At 41.2% G+C, this 21,942-nt stretch overlaps 1 protein-coding gene across 1 annotated transcript; it reads left to right on the forward strand.

Moving 5' to 3' along the window:
• Positions 1 to 291: 291 nt before the first annotated feature.
• Positions 292 to 5,315, forward strand: LOC116464388 (pregnancy-specific beta-1-glycoprotein 9-like; the record flags this gene model as incomplete). The annotated part of the gene is made up of 2 exons (XM_032147653.2): positions 292 to 546; positions 5,243 to 5,315. Coding segments are annotated over 2 exons (314 nt in total), but the record flags the coding sequence as incomplete, so codon positions are not given.
• Between the last annotated feature and the right edge of the window lie 16,627 nt (positions 5,316 to 21,942).

A 21,942-nucleotide genomic window follows, 5' to 3' on the forward strand; every position in this document is an offset into this window, starting at 1 on the left:
GACATCCGAGCTGGCCATGACTCCCTGCCCTGGGAAAACCTGGGTAGGCACAGCCTCAACCAAGAATATAAGGGGAGGGGACGCTCTTGTCATGGGAGACTTGGGGCCCACAGCTTGTGATAGGAGAAACGGGTGAATACCTCAGGCTTCGGCTCAGTGAATATAGAGGGGGTTTGGCTGGGACTTGAGGGTGTGTCTTGGCTCAGAGGGTCACTGTGTCCCTTTAAGAGACCAGGAGCATCCCCTTCCCTCGGATGACAACACCTGTGGCTTTATTCTCTTTACTCCCAGATGGTCCAGACCTCCCCAGAATTTACCCTTCATTCACCTATTACCGTTCAGGAGAAAACCTCTCCTTGTCCTGCTCCTCGGACTCTAACCCACCGGCAGAGTATTCTTGGACAATTAATGGGAAGTTTCAGCAATCAGGACAAAATCTCTCTATCCCCCAAATTACTACAAAGCATAGCGGGCTCTATGCTTGCTATGTTCGTAACTCAGCCACTGGCAAGGAAATCTCCAGATCCATGACAGTCAAAGTCTCTGGTAAGTGGATCCCAGCATCCTTGGCAATAGGGTTTTAGGTGGAGTCTATCCGGCTTTCAGAGAAGAGTCAGGAAAACGTTTTTATTCCCAGCCTGTGTCCCATGGGCACAAGCAAATCCCAAAATCTCCTACTGAACCCTCCCAATTTGTCTCTACAGACTCTCTCTTCCTTGTTTTTCTATTTTCTCATGTCTAACCTTGTGTCCGCCCTGAGAAAGGTAGGGAGGGGGCTTTATCAGCCCTGAGCCCTATGTGGTAAAACAGGCTTCACAGAGGGACAAGAAGGAGAGTCCTCAAGATCAAGTTGCTTCTCGCTGTCACCAACACATCCCCTTCTGCCACGTCTTTGTTTTCTTGTACCTTTTCCATGAGCTACAAGGAACATGTGAGGCTTTGAAACAAGCTCATGCTTTTCCCCAGATGAGAGGAGGAAGCCCCTTGGGTGAGGAAGGAGCAGCTCAGACTCTGCTTCCTGCTCTGCTCCGGACTCCTCTGGTGACTGGCCCTGCCTGACTCCACCTGGGGTGGGACCAGCATGTGTGGAGAAAGAGCCCTGGTGGCCTGTCCTGAATTTGGCTAAATCGAGCTGCCAGTTGAAGCCAAGCCTCCCATGTGCCAGGCTGCAGGGAAATAAGAAGAGAGGGAGCCTTAGGGCAGACTCCTGAGCTGCATCCTGGCTCTGAAGTCACCGGCTGTATGAAGCTGTGGGCACAACACGTGGGACACAGCACAGAGGACAGTGACTGATGCAGAGCTGGAGAAATAGGGAGATTTGCCCCTGGGGCTCTGCATGGCAGGAAAGGGGCAGTGCCAAAAAGTGTGTAATTATAGAGAGGGTAAGACTACCAGACACTTTATATATATCTAATATAAGACTTACCATTAACTATTTCTAAGTGTACAATTTAGGGCTGTGTAACCATCACACTATCCATTTCCAGAACTTTTTCCTCTTACCATATTAAACCTCTGTACCCAATAAACAGTAACTCTCACTCTTTCTTCCCCTAACCCTTAGCACCTACCATTCTACTTTGTCTCTATGTAACTGGCTATTCTAACTATCTTTTATAAATGGAATTATATAATAATTATCCTTTTGTGTCTGGCTTATTTCAGTTAGCATAATATCTTCAAGGTTCATCCATTTTGCATGATGTATTGGAATTTTATTCCTTGTTAAGGTTGAATAACATTTCAATGTATAGATACACCTCCTTTGCCTACCCACTTACCTTTCAATGGATTTTTCAGTTGTTTCCATTTTTTGTCTATTTTGAGTAATGCTTCTCTGAACATCAGTGTACAAATATTTGTTCAAATTTCTTTCAATTCTATAAGGAGCATGTCCAGAAGTGGAATTGCTGGATCAAATGGTAATCTATTGTTTAATTTTTTGAGAAACAGCCACACCACCTTTTACAGTGGCTATAACATTTCCCATTCCCGTCAGCAATGTACTAGAGCTCCAATTTTTCCATCTACTTGAAAACACCTGTTGTTTTTTGTTGCTGCCATTGTTGCTGTTTATCAAAGCCATCCTAAAGTGTGTGAGGTGGTGTAACATTGTGGTTTTGATTTGCATATCTCTAAGTATTCGTGATGCTGAGTAACTTTGCGTGGGCTTATTGGATATTTGTATATCTTCCTTGGAGAAAATTCTATTTTAATCCTTTGTTCATTTTTTAGTTGGGTTTTTGGAGGTTTGCTGTTGTTGACTTGTAGATTTTCATGTATTCTGGAAATTAATTTCTTATCACACATATAATTTGCAAATATTTGTATCATTTCATGGGTTGCCTTTTTACTTTCTTGATAATGTTCTTTGATATATAAAAGGTTTTGATTTTTATGAAGTCCAATTTATCCATTTTATTTGTTGCCTATGCTTTTGTTGTTACAACCAAGAAATCATTCTGAAATCCAGTATCATGATGCTTTTCTTCTAAGAGTTGTATAGTTTTTGCTCTTACATTTAGATCTTTAATCTATTGTGGGTTAATTTTTGTACATGGTTAGGTAAAGTTTCCACTCTTCTTGCCTTCGATATCCAGGTTTCCCATTGTCATTTGGTGAGAACACTGTCCCTTCCCCATTGAACGATCTTGGCACACTCGATGAAAATCATTTGGCCATATATGCAAGCATTTCTTTCTGGGCTATTATATTTCATTAATTTCTATGTCCTCCTTTATGCCAGTACCACACTGTATTGATTACTGGGGTTTTGTAGTAAATGCTGAAATCAGGAAGTGTGAGTCCTCCAGCTTCATTCTTCCTCTTCAAAGCTGTGTGTCTACTTAGAGTCGTGAGATTCAATATAAATTTTAGGACAGATTTTTCTTTTTCTGCAAAAATGTCACTGAGATTCTGATAGGAATTGTATTGAGTCTGCAGCTCACTTTGGGTAGCACTGTCCTCCTAACAATATTGAGTCTTCCAATTCATGAAAACAAAATGTCTTTCAATTTATTGATGTCGTCGTTTGTTTCTTTCAGCAATATTTTGTAGATTTCAGGTATAATCATTTCACCTCTTTGGTTAAACTTACTCCTAAATATTTTATTCTTTTTGATGTTAATATAAATTGAAATTTTTTTTCTTAATTTCCCTTCAGATTGTTCATGGTTAGTGTTTTGAAATACAACTGATGTTTGAATGTTGATTTTGTACTGTGCAACATTACTGAATTTATTTCTTAATTCTAATAGGTCTGTTCCATCTTTACGATTTCATACACATAAGTTCAAGTTATCTGTAAACAGATAACTTCCTTCCAATTTGAATGTCTTTTTTTAAATTCTTGTCTAATTTTTCTGACTAGACCTTCGATACTACGTTGAATAAAAGTGTCAAAAGCAGGCATCCTTGTCTTGTTCCTGCTCATACAGAGAAAGCTTTCAGTCTTTCTCCATTGAGTATGATGTTAGCATTCGGTTTTTCACATATTGCCTTTATATTGAGGTGGTTTCCTTCCATTCTTAGAATGTTTTTATTATGAAAAAATATTGAATTTCATCAAATGCTTTTATTGATTCAATCTTATTACTGATTATAGTTCTATTCATATATGTATGTGTTTCTAGGAGTTTGTCTACTTCATCTACTTTATCCAATGTATTGGCATACAATTATTTATAGTACTTTTGTAATCATTATTTTATTAGAATTGGTAGTAATCTCTTCATGCTTCATTTCTTTTTTTTTTTTTTTTTATGAAGAGATAGACAGGCTCTCACTCTGTAGGCCAGCCCAGGACGGAATACAGTGGTGTCATTATGGCTCAATGCAGCCTCAACCTCCTGGACTCAAACAATTCTCCTTCTTCAGCCTCCCAAGATGCTAGGACTACAGGTACATGCCACCATGCCCAGCTAATTCGTTTTTTTTTTTTTTTTTTTTTTTTTTTTTTTGTAGAGACAGGGTCCCCTCAGGTTACCTATGCTGGTCCAAACACCTGGTCTCAAGAAATCCTTCTGTTGTGACCTCCCAAAGTGCTAGGACTAAAACATGACCCACCATGCTCAGAGTCCATTTTCATTTCTGATTTTAGTAATTTTAAACTTTTCTCCTTTTTTCTTGGTCAATCTGGTTAATGGTTGTCAATTTTGTTGATTTTATTTTGAAGAATCAACTTTTGGTTTCATTAATTTCCTCTATTTTTTTTCCATTCTCCATTTTATTTATATCCACTCTAATCCTTATTATTTCCCTCATTCACAGTGCTTGGGTTTAGTTTGTTCTTCTTTCATATCCTGAAGTATTAAAGTAGGTTGTTGACCTGAGATCTTTCTTCTTTTTTAATGTAAGAGTTTACGGTTATAAATTTCTTGCACAAGACTCAACTTCTCTGAACCTCTGATTCCTCCCCTGAAAATTGCAATGAGAGTGCTTTCTTCATACCATTCTTTTAAAGGTTTAATGCCGTCAATGAAACAAGATGCCATACACAGAGGAACCAATCTCAGCTGCTATATTACTACCATCATCATTAGCCTTGAGGTCAAATAGTCCTAGAATCAAATCTCAGATCCACCTGTCACTAGCCATATGACACCAGGAAAGTTTTTACACCACTCTAAGCTTCTGTCTTTTCATCGGCAAAATGGAAATAATGCCTACCTGACAGGGTTATTGTGTGGATTAAATGAGATACAGGTAAAGTATTTAGCACAGGGCCTGGCACATAGGAAGTGCCCTTCAACTGTACCTACTTTTTTCCATATGTATATGGAAAAAGAGGTAACACATAAAACACTAGGACATGGTTACTGACTGCTTATGGGAGAGAAAGAAAAAAAAGCTAAGGGCAAAGAATCAAGCCTGGTATGTTAGTTTTTACCAACTGAGATGCACCCAAGATGGGATTAGACATACAAGAAAATTTATCAGGGAAGACACCTGTGAGGGAATGTGGGGCAGGCATGAAGGTAGCATGGGAGAACCCACAGACCACTATGCAGAGCTGATTCCTGTGAAAAAGAAAGAGAAAGAAGTTTTAGGTACCAATGCAGTTCTAAGAGTTTTTGCAAGGCTGATGGGGAGTCCTCCAACCAGTCACCCATTAGAGTTAAAGAGAGCCTCAGGGAACTAGGCTTGCTTTCACACCCTTGCTGGGAGCCTGTGGGAAAAAAGCTTTCTGTGCAAAGGAGGTGGTGAATTTGAAATGCACTGACCCGGGTCTTCTGTCAATCAGGTCCCTGCCATGGAGACCTGGCAGGATCTCATTCACAGCTGCCACAACAGAGACGCTGAGAAAAAGATGCCACCATGAAAAGGTGCAAAGGTGGTAAGTTCTAATGACATAGAAAATAGCAATCAGCCTTTCTCATTCTCCGAAAGCCTTCCAAAATATCTGAGTGAAGTAGAGAATTGACAGAGGACTGATCACCAACCTAGAAACATGGTGAGAGGGAAAAAAAACTGCAAGAATATCATCATCTCCCATCAATTTTCCAACAGAAATAATGTAGTCCTTGAAGAAAGAATTCTAGAGTACCTCATGTTACATGCTTGCTCCTGAGGCTCCCCCATGTAAAATAACATCAACTTCTTTCCTTCTTTTGTTTTCTTTCCATGACAGCTCCTTCAGGAACAGGACATCTTCCTGGCCTTAATCCATTAGAGCAGCCGTGATGTCATTTCTGTATTTCAGGAAGACTGGCAGGCATGATGGCCTTTTCTCTTATCCTGGTTCCTGCAGGGCTGACTGCCATGCTTGGGAGAGGGAAAAGACTTATTTGCCTGTGTCTGGGACTGGATCTCCTCCTTCCTCCACTAAACTCCTGCTTCTCAGCCCTAATTCCTGCAGTTCCCTTTCTCCCTGGCCTCTATGCTCCCTGTACCCCACTGTCTTTTAGACATAACTATCTCCAGCCTCTGCTCATTTGTTTCTCAGATTCAAATGAGAAACACAATTCCACATGGTGAAACCCTCTTCATTATTTTTAACATCTCTCAATAGTGTAATTCTCTCCATTCCCATAAAGCTCAACCACTTCTCAAAGTATTGCTTGACTTCTTGTCTCCAGACTTTGAAACCTTCCTTGCATATGACTGCCTCATTGCCTTTCTAAAATCTAGTTAATTCACTTAATCAAGAATCTCCAGGGGTCTACTCTAGCCTGTTTGATAGAATCTTCAGGGGTCTACTCTAGACTGTTTGATAAGTTCACCTTTCTTCTATTTACTAAGGCTTCTCACTTCCTTTACCTCTACTTCCTAGTATAATTCCTCCATCCTAATTAGAACTGTCTTCCTACACATCCCTGCCCCTTCACCCATATAGACATAAAATTCTTAGTTCCAATGCTATGTCTAAAAGCATAATGAAATCCCCTCCACCATCTGCACTGCAGACTTAACCACACGTTCATCACAAGCAACATCTGACCTCGCGGAGAACAAAGACTTTAGGATTAACATGTGAACCTGAGACTCAGAACACAACCTGTGTGTGGTTGAGATCTTTTCCTGATGACCAGTTCATGTGTTTAAAAAAGATACAGAAATGAAGAAGGCAAGGTCCCTAACCTAGGAGACATAAAGCCTAAGACAGGAAATGAGACCTGAAAATAATCATGATACCAAAATAGAAAAAATTGAATGCCACAAGAAATCAGAGAAATCTGCTGGGAAATAGAGCTACACATTGGAATCACTGGAAAATATTTTTAAAAGTGGATGCTCAAGCCCCACCCATTAGTTCCAGTTTACAGGTCTGGAGAGGGACCCAGGCATTGGTAATTTTTAAGTCTTCCCTGACACTACTAACATGTAACAAGGATGGATAACTCTTGTTGTAATAGGTAGAACTTAAAACTAAATCAATGATTTTCAGCTAGAAGTACTGGAATTACCTAAGGACCTTTTTCAACATACATAAAACTATACTTTTTTGGCCCTATTTATGAATGGGCTACACCAAGAACTCAGTAATCCAGTTGAGAAACAGAAGCTGAATGGAAAACCCAAATTATCTGATATGTTAAATTATATAGAAAGCATTTTCAAATAAGTGATAAGTGATGCTAAACCTTCTCTAAATAATAGTTATGGGAATGTTAATAATATGAGCATTCCAGGCTGGGCACGATGGCTCATGCCTGTAATCCCAGCACTTTGGGAGGCCGAGGTGGGTGGATCACGAGGTCAGGAGATAGAGACCATCCTGGCTAACACGATGAAACCCCGTCTCTACTAAAAATGCAAAAACAAAATTAGCCGGGCGTGGTGGCAGGCACCTGTAGTCCCAGCCACTCAGGAGGCTGAGGCAGGAGAATAGCATGAACCCAGGAGGCGGAGCTTGCAGTGAACTGAGATCGCACCACTGCACTCCAGCCTGGGTGACAGAGTGAGACTCTGTCTCAAAAAAAAATTTTTTTAATGAGTATTCTAAAAATTATATGAAACTTCTGAAAATCAAATATGTTATCATAGTGTCATATACCACAGAAGTAACTAGATTTCTATGTGAGCTGTGTCTTTACCATAATAAACTCTCATTAGATTTTTAACCATAGTCATTTTAAACCTTTGTCCTTCCCAGACAGTTGCTTTGATTCTTCCTCAAAGTATTTACAATCAGCTACAGTCCAAAATTGCTTTTTCTTCAAGGAGATTTATGGAAAAGACTCCGACAAGGACTCTCGAATACAAGTTTCTGATAACTTCAAGATCATACCACTGGACTAAGAATTTTCAAAATTTTAATGAACAGGCTGATACCTTCATGAAATTCAAGACAAAGAAGAAAAAAACTCAATGTTATTGGACTAAATAATCAAAAGGATAATGTCCTCATAATTTTTTATTTGAAAATGTGCTGATTCTTTGAATGTTTTATTCTCCAGATTTATGAACTTTTTTCCTTGAGCAATTGGTAAAGAATACTTTTGTAAACAAAAATTGAAACATTTGCTTTTGCTCCCTATCTGAGTGCCCCAGAATTGGGAAACTATTCATGAGTATTCATGTTTATGATAATAAAGTTATTTTCACAAGTTCAGTAAGAATCTGCTCTCTTTATAACAAGACACGTTTGAAAACATTTGTTATATTACCAAGGCTTTGACTGGGATGTTATATTTGAGAATATACATAGAATAAACCCATAGGGAATGCAGGCAAAGTCTGAAGTTGGCCTTGGTTTGGCTTCCTAGTCTCAAGAGGCTTTTGGAAGTTTAATCTGAGACTCTTATTAAAAACTTCTAGCAAAGCGAAGTTTAAAACGAGCCTCTATGGCCCATTGCTACTCTTGCCGCACTTAGGTAAAAAATCTGGGCAAGTTCGGTGGGACTCAACCTATTTTGCAAACAAATTCATCCTACTGGAATTGTCTTTGGTAAAAATAGAGGCTCCTATAGAGAAAAACTACGTTGAAAAGAAAAACTGTAGTACACCTGTTACCAGATTGAACCACTGTTCATTATCTTTGAGTATTTATAATCCACTGCTAGACTGGACTGGACCGTGAATTATTTTAGTTCTTCCCATTCAATTTTCTCCAATGAAATCATTAGGAACAAGAGCAGCTCTGTTCCTGAAGCCATATAAGCTGGAGGTGGACAACTCTATGTAAATTTCATGGGAAATCCCTCGTGACTGAGGTGTGGGCCACTAAGAGCTCACCAAATGTTCAACACCATAACTTAGAGACACTCAAACTGCAAACCACGACAAGTTGATGACTTTACACTGTGGGCAGCTTTTCTCAAGATGTCAGAACAAGACTATCAATCATGATGAGACTCTTACCTCTCTTAATTTGTCCTTGCTTATGCCTGTCTCCTTTGCTTCCCAGAATAATGCTGTACTTAGGATTTCACAAGAAGTAGCTTCTGAGAGTAAGTTAACAGTGTCAGATATATCAGGTCAATCACATTTTTTTTTAAGATGGAGTTTTGCTCTTGTTGCCCATGCTGGAGTACAATGGCACAATCTTGGCTCACCACAACCTCCGCCTCCTGGGTTCAAGTGATTCTCCTGCTTCAGCCTCCCAAGTAGCTGGGATTACAGGCATGCATCACCACGCCCAGCTAATTCTGTGTTTTCAGTAGAGACAGGGTTTCTCCATGTTGGTCACGCTGGTCTCGAACACCTGACCTCAGGTGATCCGCACGCCTCAGCCTCCCAAAGTTCCGGGATCACACACGTGAGATACCGCACCCAGCCCACACATTTTTACACAACGAGAGATCCTTTAGTCCACTCAAAGGCTGATGTTAGCTGCATCTGTAACACAACTTTTTCCTCAAATGTATGGAGTTTTTTTTAGGCTTCCACTTCTATACTTGCCTATTCTCACTCCCTGTTTTAATTTAACATAGACGTGCAATGCTAGATAATAGAATTGCTCTCTACCAGCTGAACAGCGAGGAGCCTGTGCAGTTTCTGACACTTCTTGTTGCACATGGATAAATACATCGGGTATTACAGAGACTCAGTTGTAAAAATCAATAAATGTGCTGCCTGGTTAAAATGACTAGACTCTTCTGGCTTCTTCTTTGATCTATCCTATTGTAGTTGGTTTGCATCTTGCCTAAGATGCATATTCCAAACTCTTGATATTTTCCTCCTGATAGTCATACTGGTAGTCTCCCTCGTGCGGTGGAGAGAACAAGAGCGGCTCTGTTCCTGAAGCCATATATAACTCCATTCCAATATAGTGAGTCTGTTCACAATTGGGAATCGGTAAAATGCCATTAACAAGGAAGTGAAGATAATTTAAGTTTACACATAAGCAAGCTAAAAGAACATATTTTTGAGGCCTCTCAAGCACACTTAACTGCTTTACCCAGTGCTGAAGTTTTAGAAGGTATCTCTGAGGGGTTATCTAATCTCAACCCCATTCAATAGGTAAAATCTCTGGGAGGATCCACTATCATTAATTTAGTTCTGTGTATAATTTGTGCTATAGGTTTATTGTTCATGTGTAAAATTGGAAAAAATATTCTTCAATCCAATCATGATCAGTGCCAAGCTATGACTGCTATGGTTCATTTAAATCAGAGAAAAGGGGGAGATGAAGGGAGACCCCCTGAAACTATTGCTATAGAATAAAAGATGAAATGCTCTTGATTATTGTAAATACAAAATTGCATGCAGGATTGTGTAAAGACAAATGCCAGGTTGGGCTGCCAGAATGAGCCAACAGCATATGATGTGCTTCCCCCTGCAGAGAGCCTATGAATGGTTGTGCAGTCAGGGAGGTTTCACATTACCAAGATTACTATCCCAGAAAAGCAGATGTCCATAGCTCTGGGAATGGAATGTTATCCTTTTGGAGAGCCTATAAATGACCCTAAATCCCTCACTAACCTACCCCCATTCTCACTAAACTTAATAATAAATGCTGGTATATCCAGTGCATTGACAGCATCGCAGGACCAGAAGGCGGTGATCCCCCTATGCCCAGCTTTCACTATCTTGTGTGTGTCTTTTATTTCTCAACCTGCCGATCTGCCTGGGAACACAGAAAGAGCCCCGTTGCATTGCAGGCTGCAGGCCAGATCCCGCAATATAGTCCCAGCTACTTGGGATGCTGAAGCATCTGTAGAGGGAGAGCTGCCCCAAATCATAAATCACAAATAAAAGCCAATTACATCTATAACTAAATTAGTTGTAATTTTGTCTTATCACACATGCTCACAGCAAGCAATGGCCAGTGGAGTCTCTCAGGCTGCATCATTCTCACCCTGACCCTCCTGCCTTTCTCTTTCACTTACAGGGACCCTTATGATGACACTGGGAGCCACCCAGCTAAGGCAGAATAAGCTTTCCATCTCAAGATACTCAACTTCATCACCTTTGAACAGTGTTTTTGCCAAGAAAAGTAAATGCATATGTTCCAAGAGTTAGGATGTGGATTTCTTTTCTTTTCTTCAGACAGAGTTTCACTCATGTTGCCCAGTTGGTGTGCAGTGGCACAATCTGGGCTCACTGCAATCTCCGCCTCCCAGGTTCAAATGATTCTCCTGCCTCAGCCTCCCAAGCAGCTGGCATTACAGTTGTCCCCCACCACACCCAGCTAATTTTTGCATTTTTAGTAGAAACGGGGTTTCACCATGTTGGCCAGACTGGTCTCGAACTCCTGACCTCTTGATCCGTCTGTCTCAGGCTTCCAAACAGCTGGGATTACAGACGTGAGCCCCTGCGCCCGGCCCTGATGTGGACATTTTTAAGAGGCCATTATTCTGACTCATACAGGTCACTTTCATAAACATCACCCACAACAAAAATGTTTTGCCTTCCTTCCATGTCTCACTTTTCTGTCTGCACAAACCACAGTGACACACTAGCTCTGCTATGAAGTGGCTGGATGACCCTGGGCCACTCATTTGACCTCCCTCAGCCTCTTTCCTCATCTGCAGTGTAAGGCTGACTCTTACTGCATCAGAAAATGACAGTGGAAGAGTCAATTAACATGTGTAAGACATTAGTCACAGAGCCTGGTTCCTGATGAGCCCTTGGTAAACATTCCTTTCAGTCCTTTCCTTTCCCCTTCCCATTTTTCTTGCCCTCACCCATCTTCTCCTTCAACTCCTTTCTCTTCAGTAATTTACTCAGTCTAACCTGCCAATTAAAGAAGCCACACTACCCATTCTCTCATGACTCTGCTGGAATGTTCTTGTGATGTGGTCTGCTATCCACTCAAGGCAATGGGTATTATTTATACGGAGAGGTCTGTTTGCAACAAGAAATCCTTTTTATGTTCACACAAAATTTATACACAATTTCTCTTAACTTACACGTACCAGTCTGAATTCTATCCTGTTATTTCATACATGTACTTCATTATTTTATTCTTCAGTCTTTCTCCTTACACCTTAAAAATTAGGATAGTACAAAAACAAAAATAATGGCCTGGGCCAGAAGAGGGGATTCCTTTAGCAAGATGAATGCTTTCGTTTTTCAAGATGAATGAATGCTATGTGCAAGGCAGCCCTGAAGCCCATTTCTGGGTTTGGCTTACATCAAAGCCATTTGACTCTAGGACACATTCTTAGATTCCCAGGAGATAATGATTGCCACGGAAGCCACACCCACTCTGAGTATTCCTACTGTTGGGTAAAGGAATGTTTCCAGAATGTTGTGCATTCTGTTTACTCCTCCTAAATTCTTCCACTCCTGGAAGTTAAGCTTCCCCACTAATCAGCTTCATCTCCAGCTGGCCTGCCTGGACCCTGACCGGAAAATACCTCCCCACTCTGGATGGCCAGGGTGGCACCTTTTTCTATGCCCATAATTATAACAGCTCACACTGATGTAACACTCACTATGCACCAGGCACTATCCTAAGAGCTTTCCAGGTAACTACAGTCCTCATCAAAAAATCCCAAGTGCCACAATCCCCATTTTTAGATTAAAAAAACAAAAAAATGAGGCAGAGAAGTATGTACCCACTGTCACCTAACTCCATAATTCAACCTCATCCTCCACTTCATCTGGTAAGAGGACACTCTAAGATTTACAAGGTCTCCTGAATGACATCCTCCTCCAAAAATGATTTTTATGCCATTTAGTTTCAGGATTTGACAAACAGCCAGCATTTTGCTTTCTGTCTCACCCTTCACTTATCCACCTGTTCCCTAAAACTACACTCACAACTACACAGCCCTGCATAAAAGCTAGCTTTTAGAAACCTCAATCTCTTTTGGAAAAGAGAAACGCCAGCTTCCAAGTCTCACAAAAAGTCACTTTTTATTCTATTGTCAACTATTTGCATGGCCATTCTCTGGCCATAAACGAGTGCACTAGAAACAGAAAGGGCAATGAGAAGAAAGTAGGAGGAGGGTGAGTTTCTAGATAGACACACAGGGAAAAGATTCTGAATCCAGAAAAATTCATAAAATGCACCCAGGGTGTGTGGCTTTGAGCAATGACAGCCCCACCTGCCACTTTCCATGGCTGTTGGCCTCTTACTTCCTTCTCAACCTGCCCCTCCTGGTCTTGCTTTCTTAGACCAATACAAACAACCTGGGAGCTGGGGTCAGATCAGAACACACAGCACTGAGTGGTAGGGTTGGGAAAGACAGAAAAGGAAGATGAGTGTTTGACTTATGAGGACCTGACTCACCTGGGTACACATCACCTAGGAAGGCAATAGATTACTGAAGGGCTTTGCAGGACTCATGGTGGTTATCCAGAATGACGGACTGAGGCAAGGGTCTTGACAAATTGAGTTTCATTGAGCCAGAGCTTGACGGTGCACCCTGGGAAAACATGAGATGCAAAAAATCTCTGTGGCTTGTGTTTTCTCTGAAGAGGTTTCAGGAGGCTTAGTATTTATAAATTTGATTAAAGGGGAGAAGGCAGGTAGGAAGAGATGGAGTGGGCAGAAAAACAATTGATCTAATCTTATCTTTCTTCTGTGCCTCAGAAAATAAATGTTATCAGAATGAGAGTTAAAATACTTCAGTTTTAGGAGCTAGATTTTGATTGCTCACTTAAATTTACAATTGGCGTGTCTTTCTTTTACAAAGAAATATACACCCTGAAAGGTTCTGAAGCCAAGAAAAAACCATTTGTTCAGGGAATCATCTGGAGATGCCCGAGATCTTTGGCTTTCCTGTTTACCCCGTTCTTTTTTCTTTTCTTTCTTTTTTTTTCTTTTAGAGACACAACCTTGCTCTGTCACCCAGACTGGAGTTTACTCACTGCAGCCTTGAACTCCTGGGCTAAAGCGGTCCTCCCACCTTAGCCTCCCAAGTATCTGAGACTACAGGCATGCACCACTGCACCTGGCTAATTTGATTTATTTTATGTTTTGTAGAGACGTGACCTCCCTTTGTTGCTCAGGCTGGTCTTAAACCCCTGGTTTCAACTGATCCTCCTGCCTTGGACCTCAAAGTGTCAGGATTACAGGCCTGTGCCAGCACACCTGGCCCCCCGATTCTTCAAAAGCTTTCAGAGAAAGCATTGTAGAAGACATGACTTTGTGACTGTATGTTTCATCTGATCCTACATCACTAGGAAGGCTCATTCTTAAGAAGTCATGTCCCATGGAAAAGGGGATGAAGACAAATCAGAAAAGGGTAAAGGGAAGTCACAGCAACAAAGGGACAGTATAATCCTGGAACCTTATTAAAGTCACACAACTGCTGTTTCAATTAGGGCAATTCGTTTGGCAAACATTGCTCTAACCCTTTCAGTTGTATGTTGCCTCACCTGTAATGTCTGGAGCAGTCTATAGACTAGGTTTTCTAGAGTTTCTGAAGCATCTTCCAATTGCAATGACAATCTGACACATTTCTCTGAATTGCAGTCTGAATCCAGTGATCATGTGTACCTTTTGTGTAGTCCACACACAGGCAGGCACAAAGGTTGTTTATATATAAGTTGCTATGATTTCTCCAGAAGTTTACGTAAGTCATCTAGTTTCAGCTTGCAAGGTTTAATCTATCTATCTGACAAAAGGCTAATATCCAGAATCTACAAGAAACTTAAACAAATTTACAAGAAAAAAAACAAACAACCCCATCAAAAAGTGTGCAAAGCACATGAACAGACACTTCTCAAAATAAGACATTTATGTGACCAACAAACATATGAAAAAAAGCTCATCAGCACTGGTCATTAGAGACATGCAAATCAAAACCACAATGAGATACCATCTCATGCCAGTTAGAAAGGTGATCATTAAAAGGTCAGGAAACAACAGATGCTGGAGAGGATGTGGAGAAATAGGAACACTTTTACACTGTTGGTGGGAGTTGATATTAGTTCACCCATTGTGGAAGACAGTGTGGTGATTCCTCAAGGATCTAGAACAAGAAATACCATTTGATCCAGTGATCCCATTACTGGATATATACCCAAAGGATTATAGATCATTCTACAATAAAGACACATGCACACATATGTTTATTGCGGCACTATTCACAATAGCAAAGACTTGGAACCAACCCAAATGCCTATCAATGATAGACTGGATAAAGAAAATGTGGTACATATACACCATGGAATTCGATGCAGCCATAAAAAATGATGAGTTCATGTCCTTTGCAGGACATGGATGAAGCTGGAAACCACCATGCTCAGCAAACTAACACAGGAACAGAAAACCAAACACCGCACGTTCTCACTCATAAGTGGGAGTTGAACGATGAGAACACATGGACAGAGGGAGGGGAACATCACACACTGAGGCCTGTTGAGGGGTGGGGGACTAGGGGAGGGAGGGATAGCATTAGGAGAAATACCTAATGTAGATGATGGGTTAATGGCTGCAGCAAAACACCATGCCATGTGTATACCTATGTAACAAACCTGCAGGTTCTGCACATGTATCCCAGAACTTAAAAGTGTAATAAGAAAATGAAAAAAATTTTAAAAGCACAGTTTTAATTTATAATATACCAAAATGGAAGAAAAATAAAAGAAAATTCTCAAACCATTAGTTTTGAAATTTGTAGCCAGGAAAAAGTTTAGGATTCAGTCTAAATTGTAGGTAAATAACAAAATTCAAAAAAAATGAACAGATCTAAAATTTAATAACCATTGTTCTGTTGTTTTCTTCTCTTTTTTTTTTTTTATTATACTTTAGGTTTTAGGGTACATGTGCACAATGTGCAGGTTTGTTACATATGTATCCATGTGCCATGTTGATTTCCTGCACCCATTAGCTCGTCATTTAGCATTAGGTATATCTCCTAATGCTGTCCCCGCCCCCCCCACCCCCCACCCCACAACAGTACCCGGAATGTGATGTTCCCCTTCCTGTGTCCATGAGTTCTCATTGTTCAATTCCCACCTATGAGTGAGAACATGCGGTGTTTGGTTTTTTGTCCTTGCGATTGTTTACTGAGAATGATGTTTTCCAGTTTCATCCATGTCCCTACAAAGGACACGAACTCATCATTTTTTATGGCTGCATAGTATTCCATGGTGTATATGTGCCATATTTTCTTAATCCAGTCTATGGTTGTTGGACATTTGGGTTGGTTCCAAGTCTTTGCTATTGTGAATAGTGCCGCAATAAACATACGTGTGCATGTGTCTTTATAGCAGCATGATTTATACTCCTTTGGGTATATACCCAGTAATGGGATGGCTGGGTCAAATGGTATTTCTAGTTCGAGATCCCTGAGGAATCGCCACACTGACTTCCACAATGGTTGAACTAGTTTACAGTCCCACCAACAGTGTAAAAGTGTTCCTATTTCTCCACATCCTCTCCAGCACCTGTTGTTTCCTGATTTTTTAATGATGGCCATTCTAACTGGTGTGAGATGGTATCTCACTGTGGTTTTGATTTGCATTTCTCTGATGGCCAGTGATGATGAGCATTTCTTCATGTGTTTTCTGGCTGCATAAATGTCTTCTTTTGAGAAGTGTCTGTTCATGTCCTTTGCCCACTTTTTGATGGGGTTGTTTGTTTTTTTCTTGTAAATTTGTTTGAGTTCATTGTAGATTCTGGATATTAGCCCTTTGTCAGATGAGTAGGTTGCAAAAATTTTCTCCCATTCTGTAGGTTGCCTGTTCACTCTGATGATAGTTTCTTTTGCTGTGCAGAAGCTCTTTAGTTTAATGAGATCCCATTTGTCAATTTTGGCTTTTGTTGCCATTGCTTTTGGTGTTTTAGACATGAAGTCCTTGCCCACACCTATGGCCTGAATGGTATTGCCTAGGTTTTCTTGTAGGATTTTAATGGTTTTAGGTCTAACATTTAAGTGTTTAATCCATCTTGAATTAATTTTTGTATAAGGTGTAAGGAAGGGATCCAGTTTCAGCTTTCTACATATGGCTAGCCAGTTTTCCCAGCACCATTTATTAAATAGGGAATCCTTTCCCCATTTCTTGTTTTTGTCAGGTTTGTCAAAGATCAAATAGTTGTAGATATGCGGCATCATTTCTGAGGGCTCTGTTCTGTTCCATTGATCTATATCTCTGTTGTGGTACCAGTACCATGCTGTTTTGGTTACTGTAGCCTTGTAGTATAGTTTGAAGTCAGGTAGCGTGATGCCTCCAGCTTTGTTCTTTTGGCTTAGGATTGACTTGGCGATGCGGGTTCTTTTTTGGTTCCATATGAACTTTAAAGTAGTTTTTTCCAATTCTGTGAAGAAAGTCATTGGTAGCTTGATGGGGATGGCATTGAATATATAAATTACTTTGGGCAGTATGGCCATTTTCACGATATTGATTCTTCGAACCCATGAGCATGGAATGTTCTTCCATTTGTTTGTATCCTCTTTGATTTCATTGAGCAGTGGTTTGTAGTTCTCCTTGAAGAGGTCCTTCACATCCCTTGTAAGTTGGATTCCTAGGTATTTTATTCTCTTTGAAGCAATTTTGAATGGGAGTTCACTCATGATTTGGCTCTCTGTTTGTCTGTGATTGGTGTACAAGAATGCTTGTGATTTTTGTACATTGATTTTGTATCCTGAGACTTTGCTGAAGTTGCTAATCAGCTTAAGGAGATTTTGGGCTGAGACAATGGGATTTTCTAGATATACAATCATGTCATCTGCAAACAGGGACAGTTTGACTTCCTCTTTTCCTAATTGAATACCCTTTATTTCCTTCTCCTGCCTGATTGCTCTGGCCAGAACTTCCAGCACTATGTTGAATAGGAGCGGTGAGAGAGGGCATCCCTGTCTTGTGCCAGTTTTCAGAGGGAATGCTTCCAGTTTTTGCCCATTCAGTATGATATTGGCTGTGGGTTTGTCGTATATAGCTCTTATTATTTTGAGATACGTCCCATCAATACCTAATTTATTGAGAGTTTTTAGCATGAAGTGTTGTTGAATTTTGTCAAAAGCCTTTTCTGCATCTATTGAGATAATCATGTGGTTTTTGTCTTTGGTTCTGTTTATATGCTGGATTACATTTATTGATTTGCATATGTTGAACCAGCCTTGCATCCCAGGGATGAAGCCCACTTGATCATGGTGTATAAGCTTTTTGATGTGCTGCTGGATTCGGTTTGCCAGTATTTTATTGAGGACTTTTGCATTAATGTTCATCAAGGATATTGGTCTAAAATTCTCTTTTTTGGTTGTGTCTCTGCCTGGCTTTGGTATCAGGATGATGCTGGCTTCATAAAATGTGTTAGGGAGGATTCCCTCTTTTTCTATCGATTGGAATAGTTTCAGAAGGAATGGTACCAGTTCCTCCTTGTACCTCTGGTAGAATTCAGCTGTGAATCCATCCGGTCCTGGACTCTTTCTGGTTGGTAAGCTATTGATTATTGCCACAATTTCAGAACCTGTTATTGGTCTATTCAGAGATTCGACTTCTTCCTGATTTAGTCTTGGGAGGGTGTATTTGTCGAGGAATTTATCCATTTCTTCTAGATTTTCTAGTTTATTTGCATAGAGGTGTTTGTAGTATTCTCTGATGGTAGATTGTATTTCTGTGGGATCGGTGGTGATATCCCCTTTTTCATTTTTTATTGCATCTATTTGATTCTTCTCTCTTTTCTTCTTTGTTAGTCTTGCTAGCGGTCTATCAGTTTTGTTGATCTTCTCAAAAAACCAGCTCCTGGATTCATTAATTTTTTGAAGGGTTTTTTGTGTCTCTATTTCCTTCAGTTCTGCTCTGATTTTAGTTATTTCTAGCCTTCTGCTAGCTTTTGAATGTGTTTGCTCTTGCTTTTCTAGTTCTTTTAATTGTGATGTTAGGGTGTCAATTTTGGATCTTTCCTGTTTTCTCTTGTGGGCATTTAGTGCTATAAATTTCCCTCTACACACTGCTTTGAATGTGTCCCAGAGATTCTGGTAGGTTGTGTCTTTGTTCTCGTTGGTTTCAAAGAACATCTTTATTTCTGCCTTCATTTCATTATGTACCCAATAGTCATTCAGGAGCAGGTTGTTCAGTTTCCATGTAGTTGAGCGGTTTTGAGTGAGTTTCTTAATCCTGAGTTCTAGTTTGATTGCACTGTGGTCTGAGAGACAGTTTGTTATAATTTCTGTTCTTTTACATTTGCTGAGGAGAGCTTTACTTCCAACTATGTGGTCAATTTTGGAATAGGTGTGGTGTGGTGCTGAAAAAAATGTATATTCTGTTGATTTGGGGTGGAGAGTTCTGTAGATGTCTATTAGGTCCACTTTGTTTAGAGCTGAGTTCAATTCCTGGATATCCTTGTTAACTTTCTGTCTAGATGATCTGTCTAATGTTGACAGTGGGGTGTTAAAATCTCCCATTATTATTGTGTGGGAGTTTAAGTCCCTTTGTAGGTCACTCAGGACTTGCTTTATGAATCTGGGTGCTCCTGTGTTGGGTGCATATATATTTAGGATAGTTAGCTCTTCTTGTTGAATTGATCCCTTTACCATTATGTAATGGCCTTCTTTGTCTCTTTTGATCTTTGTTGGTTTAAAGTCTATTTTGTCAGAGACTAGGATTGCAACCCCTGCCTTTTTTTGTTTTCCATTTGCTTGATAGATCTTCCTCCATCCCTTTATTTTGAGTCTATGTGTGTCTCTGCACGTGAGATGGGTTTCCTGAATACAGCACACTGATGGGTCCTGACTCCTTATCCAGTTTGCCAGTCTGTGTCTTTTGATTGGAGCATTTAGCCCATTTACATTTAACGTTAATATTGTTATGTGTGAATCTGATCCTGTCATTATGATGTTAGTTGGTTATTTTGCTCATTAGTTGATGCAGTTTCTTCCTAGCCTCGATGGTCTTTACAATTTGGCATGTTTTTGCAGTGGCTGGTACCGGTTGTTCCTTTCCATGTTTAGTGCTTCCTTCAGGAGCTGTGTTAGGGCAGGCCTGGTGGTGACAAAATCACTCAGCGTTTGCTTGTCTGTAAAGTATTTTATTTCTCCTTCACTTATAAAGCTTAGTTTGGCTGGATAGGAAATTCTGGGTTGAAAATTCTTTTCTTTAAGAATGTTGAATATCGGCCCCCACTCTCTTCTGGCTTGTAGAGTTTCTGCCGAGAGATCAGCTGTTAGCCTGATGGGCTTCCCTTTGTGGGTAACCCAACCTTTCTCTCTGGCTGCCCTTAACATTTTTTCCTTCATTTCAACTTTGGTGGATCTGACAATTATGTGTCTTGGAGTTGCTCTTCTCGAGGAGTATCTTTGTGGCGTTCTCTGTATTTCCTGAATCTGAATGTTGGCCTGCCTTGCTAGATTGGGGAAGTTCTCCTGGATAATATCTTGCAGAGTGTTTTCCAACTTGGTTCCATTCTCCCCGTCATTTTCAGGTACACCAATCAGATGTAGGTTTGGTCGTTTCACGTAGTCCCAAATTTCTTGGAGGCTTTGTTCATTTCTTTTTATTCTTTTTTCTCTAGACTTCCCTTCTCGCTTCATTTCATTCATTTCATCTTCCATCTGCGATACCCTTTCTTCCAGTTGATCGCATCTGCTACTGAGGCTTCTGCAATCTTCACGTAGTTCTCGAAACTTGGCTTTCAGCTCCTCCATCTCCTTTAAGCCCTTCTCTCCATTGGTTATTCTAGTTATCCATTCTTCTAATTTTTTTTCAAAGTTTTTAACTTCTTTGCTATTGTTTTGAATTTCCTCCCGTAGCTCAGAGTAGTTTGATCGTCTGAAGCCTTCTTCTCTCAACTCGCCAAAGTCATCCTCCATCCAGCTTTGTTCCATTGCTGGTGAGGAACTGCGTTCCTTTGGAGGAGGAGAGGTGCTCTGCTTTTTAGAGTTTCCAGTTTTTCTGCTCTGTTTTTTCCCCATCTTTGCGGTTTTATCTACTTTTGGGCTTTGATGATGGTGATGTACAGATGGGTTTTTGGTGTGGATGTCCTTTCTGTTTGTTAGTTTTCCCTCTACCAGACAGGACCCTCAGCTGCAGGTCTGTTGGAGTTTACTAGAGGTCCACTCCAGACCCTGTTTGGCTGGGTGTCAGCAGTGGTGGCTGCAGAACAGCGGATTTTCGTGAGACCACCAATTCAGCTGTCTGATAGTTCCTCTGGAAGTTTTGTCTCAGAGGAGTACCTGGCCCAGTGAGGTGTCAGTCTTTCCCTTCTGGGGGGGTGCCTCCCAGTTAGGCTGCTCAGGCGTGAGGGACCCACTTTAGGAGGCAGTCTGTCCGTTCTCAGATCTCCAGCTGCGTGCCGGGAGAACCTCTACTCTCTTCAAAGCTGTCAGTCAGACAGGGACGTTTAAGTCTCTGGAGATTCCTGCTGACTTTTTGTTTGTCTGTGCCCTGCCCCCAGAGGTGGAGCCTACAGAGGCAGACAGGCCTCCTTGAGCTGTGGTGGGCTCCACCCAGTTCGAGCTTCCTGGCTGCTTTGTTTACCTAAGCAAGCCTGGGTAATGGCGGGCGCCCCTCCCCAAGCCTCGCTGCCACCTTGCAGCTTGATCTCAGACTGCTGTGCTAGCAATCAGCGAGACTCCATGGGCATAGGACCCTCCGAGCCAGGTGCGGGATACAATCTCCTAGTGTGCCGTTTTCCAGGCCCGTTGGGAAAGCGCAGTATGAGGGTGGGACTGACCCAATTTTCCAGGTGCCGTCTGTTACCCCTTTCTTTGACTAAGAAAGGGAACTCCCTGACCCCTTGCGCTTCCCGAGTGAGGCAGTGCCTCGCCCTGCTTCGGCTCGCGCACAGTGCGCTTCACCGACTGTCCTGCACCCACTGTTTGGCACTCCCTAGTGAGATGAAACCGGTACCTCAAGCAGAAATGCAGAAATCACCAGTCTTCTGTGTCGCTGGGGCTGGGAGCTGGAGACCGGAGCTGTTCCTATTCGGCCATCTTGGCTCCCCCTCCATATACTTTTTTTTTTTTTTTTTTGAGACAGAGTCTCGCTCTGTCACCCAGGCTGGAGTGCAGTGGCGCAATCTCAGCTCACTGCAAGCTCCACCTCCTGGGTTCACGCCATTCTCCTGCCTCAGCCTCTCCGAGTAGCTGGGACTACAGGCGCCCGCCACCACGCCCGGCTAATTTTTTGTATTTTTAGTAGAGACGGGGTTTCACCGTG

This window comes from Hylobates moloch, unplaced genomic scaffold (assembly GCF_009828535.3).
Source record: "Hylobates moloch isolate HMO894 unplaced genomic scaffold, HMol_V3 SCAFFOLD_574, whole genome shotgun sequence".
Classification (NCBI taxonomy): domain Eukaryota; kingdom Metazoa; phylum Chordata; class Mammalia; order Primates; family Hylobatidae; genus Hylobates; species Hylobates moloch.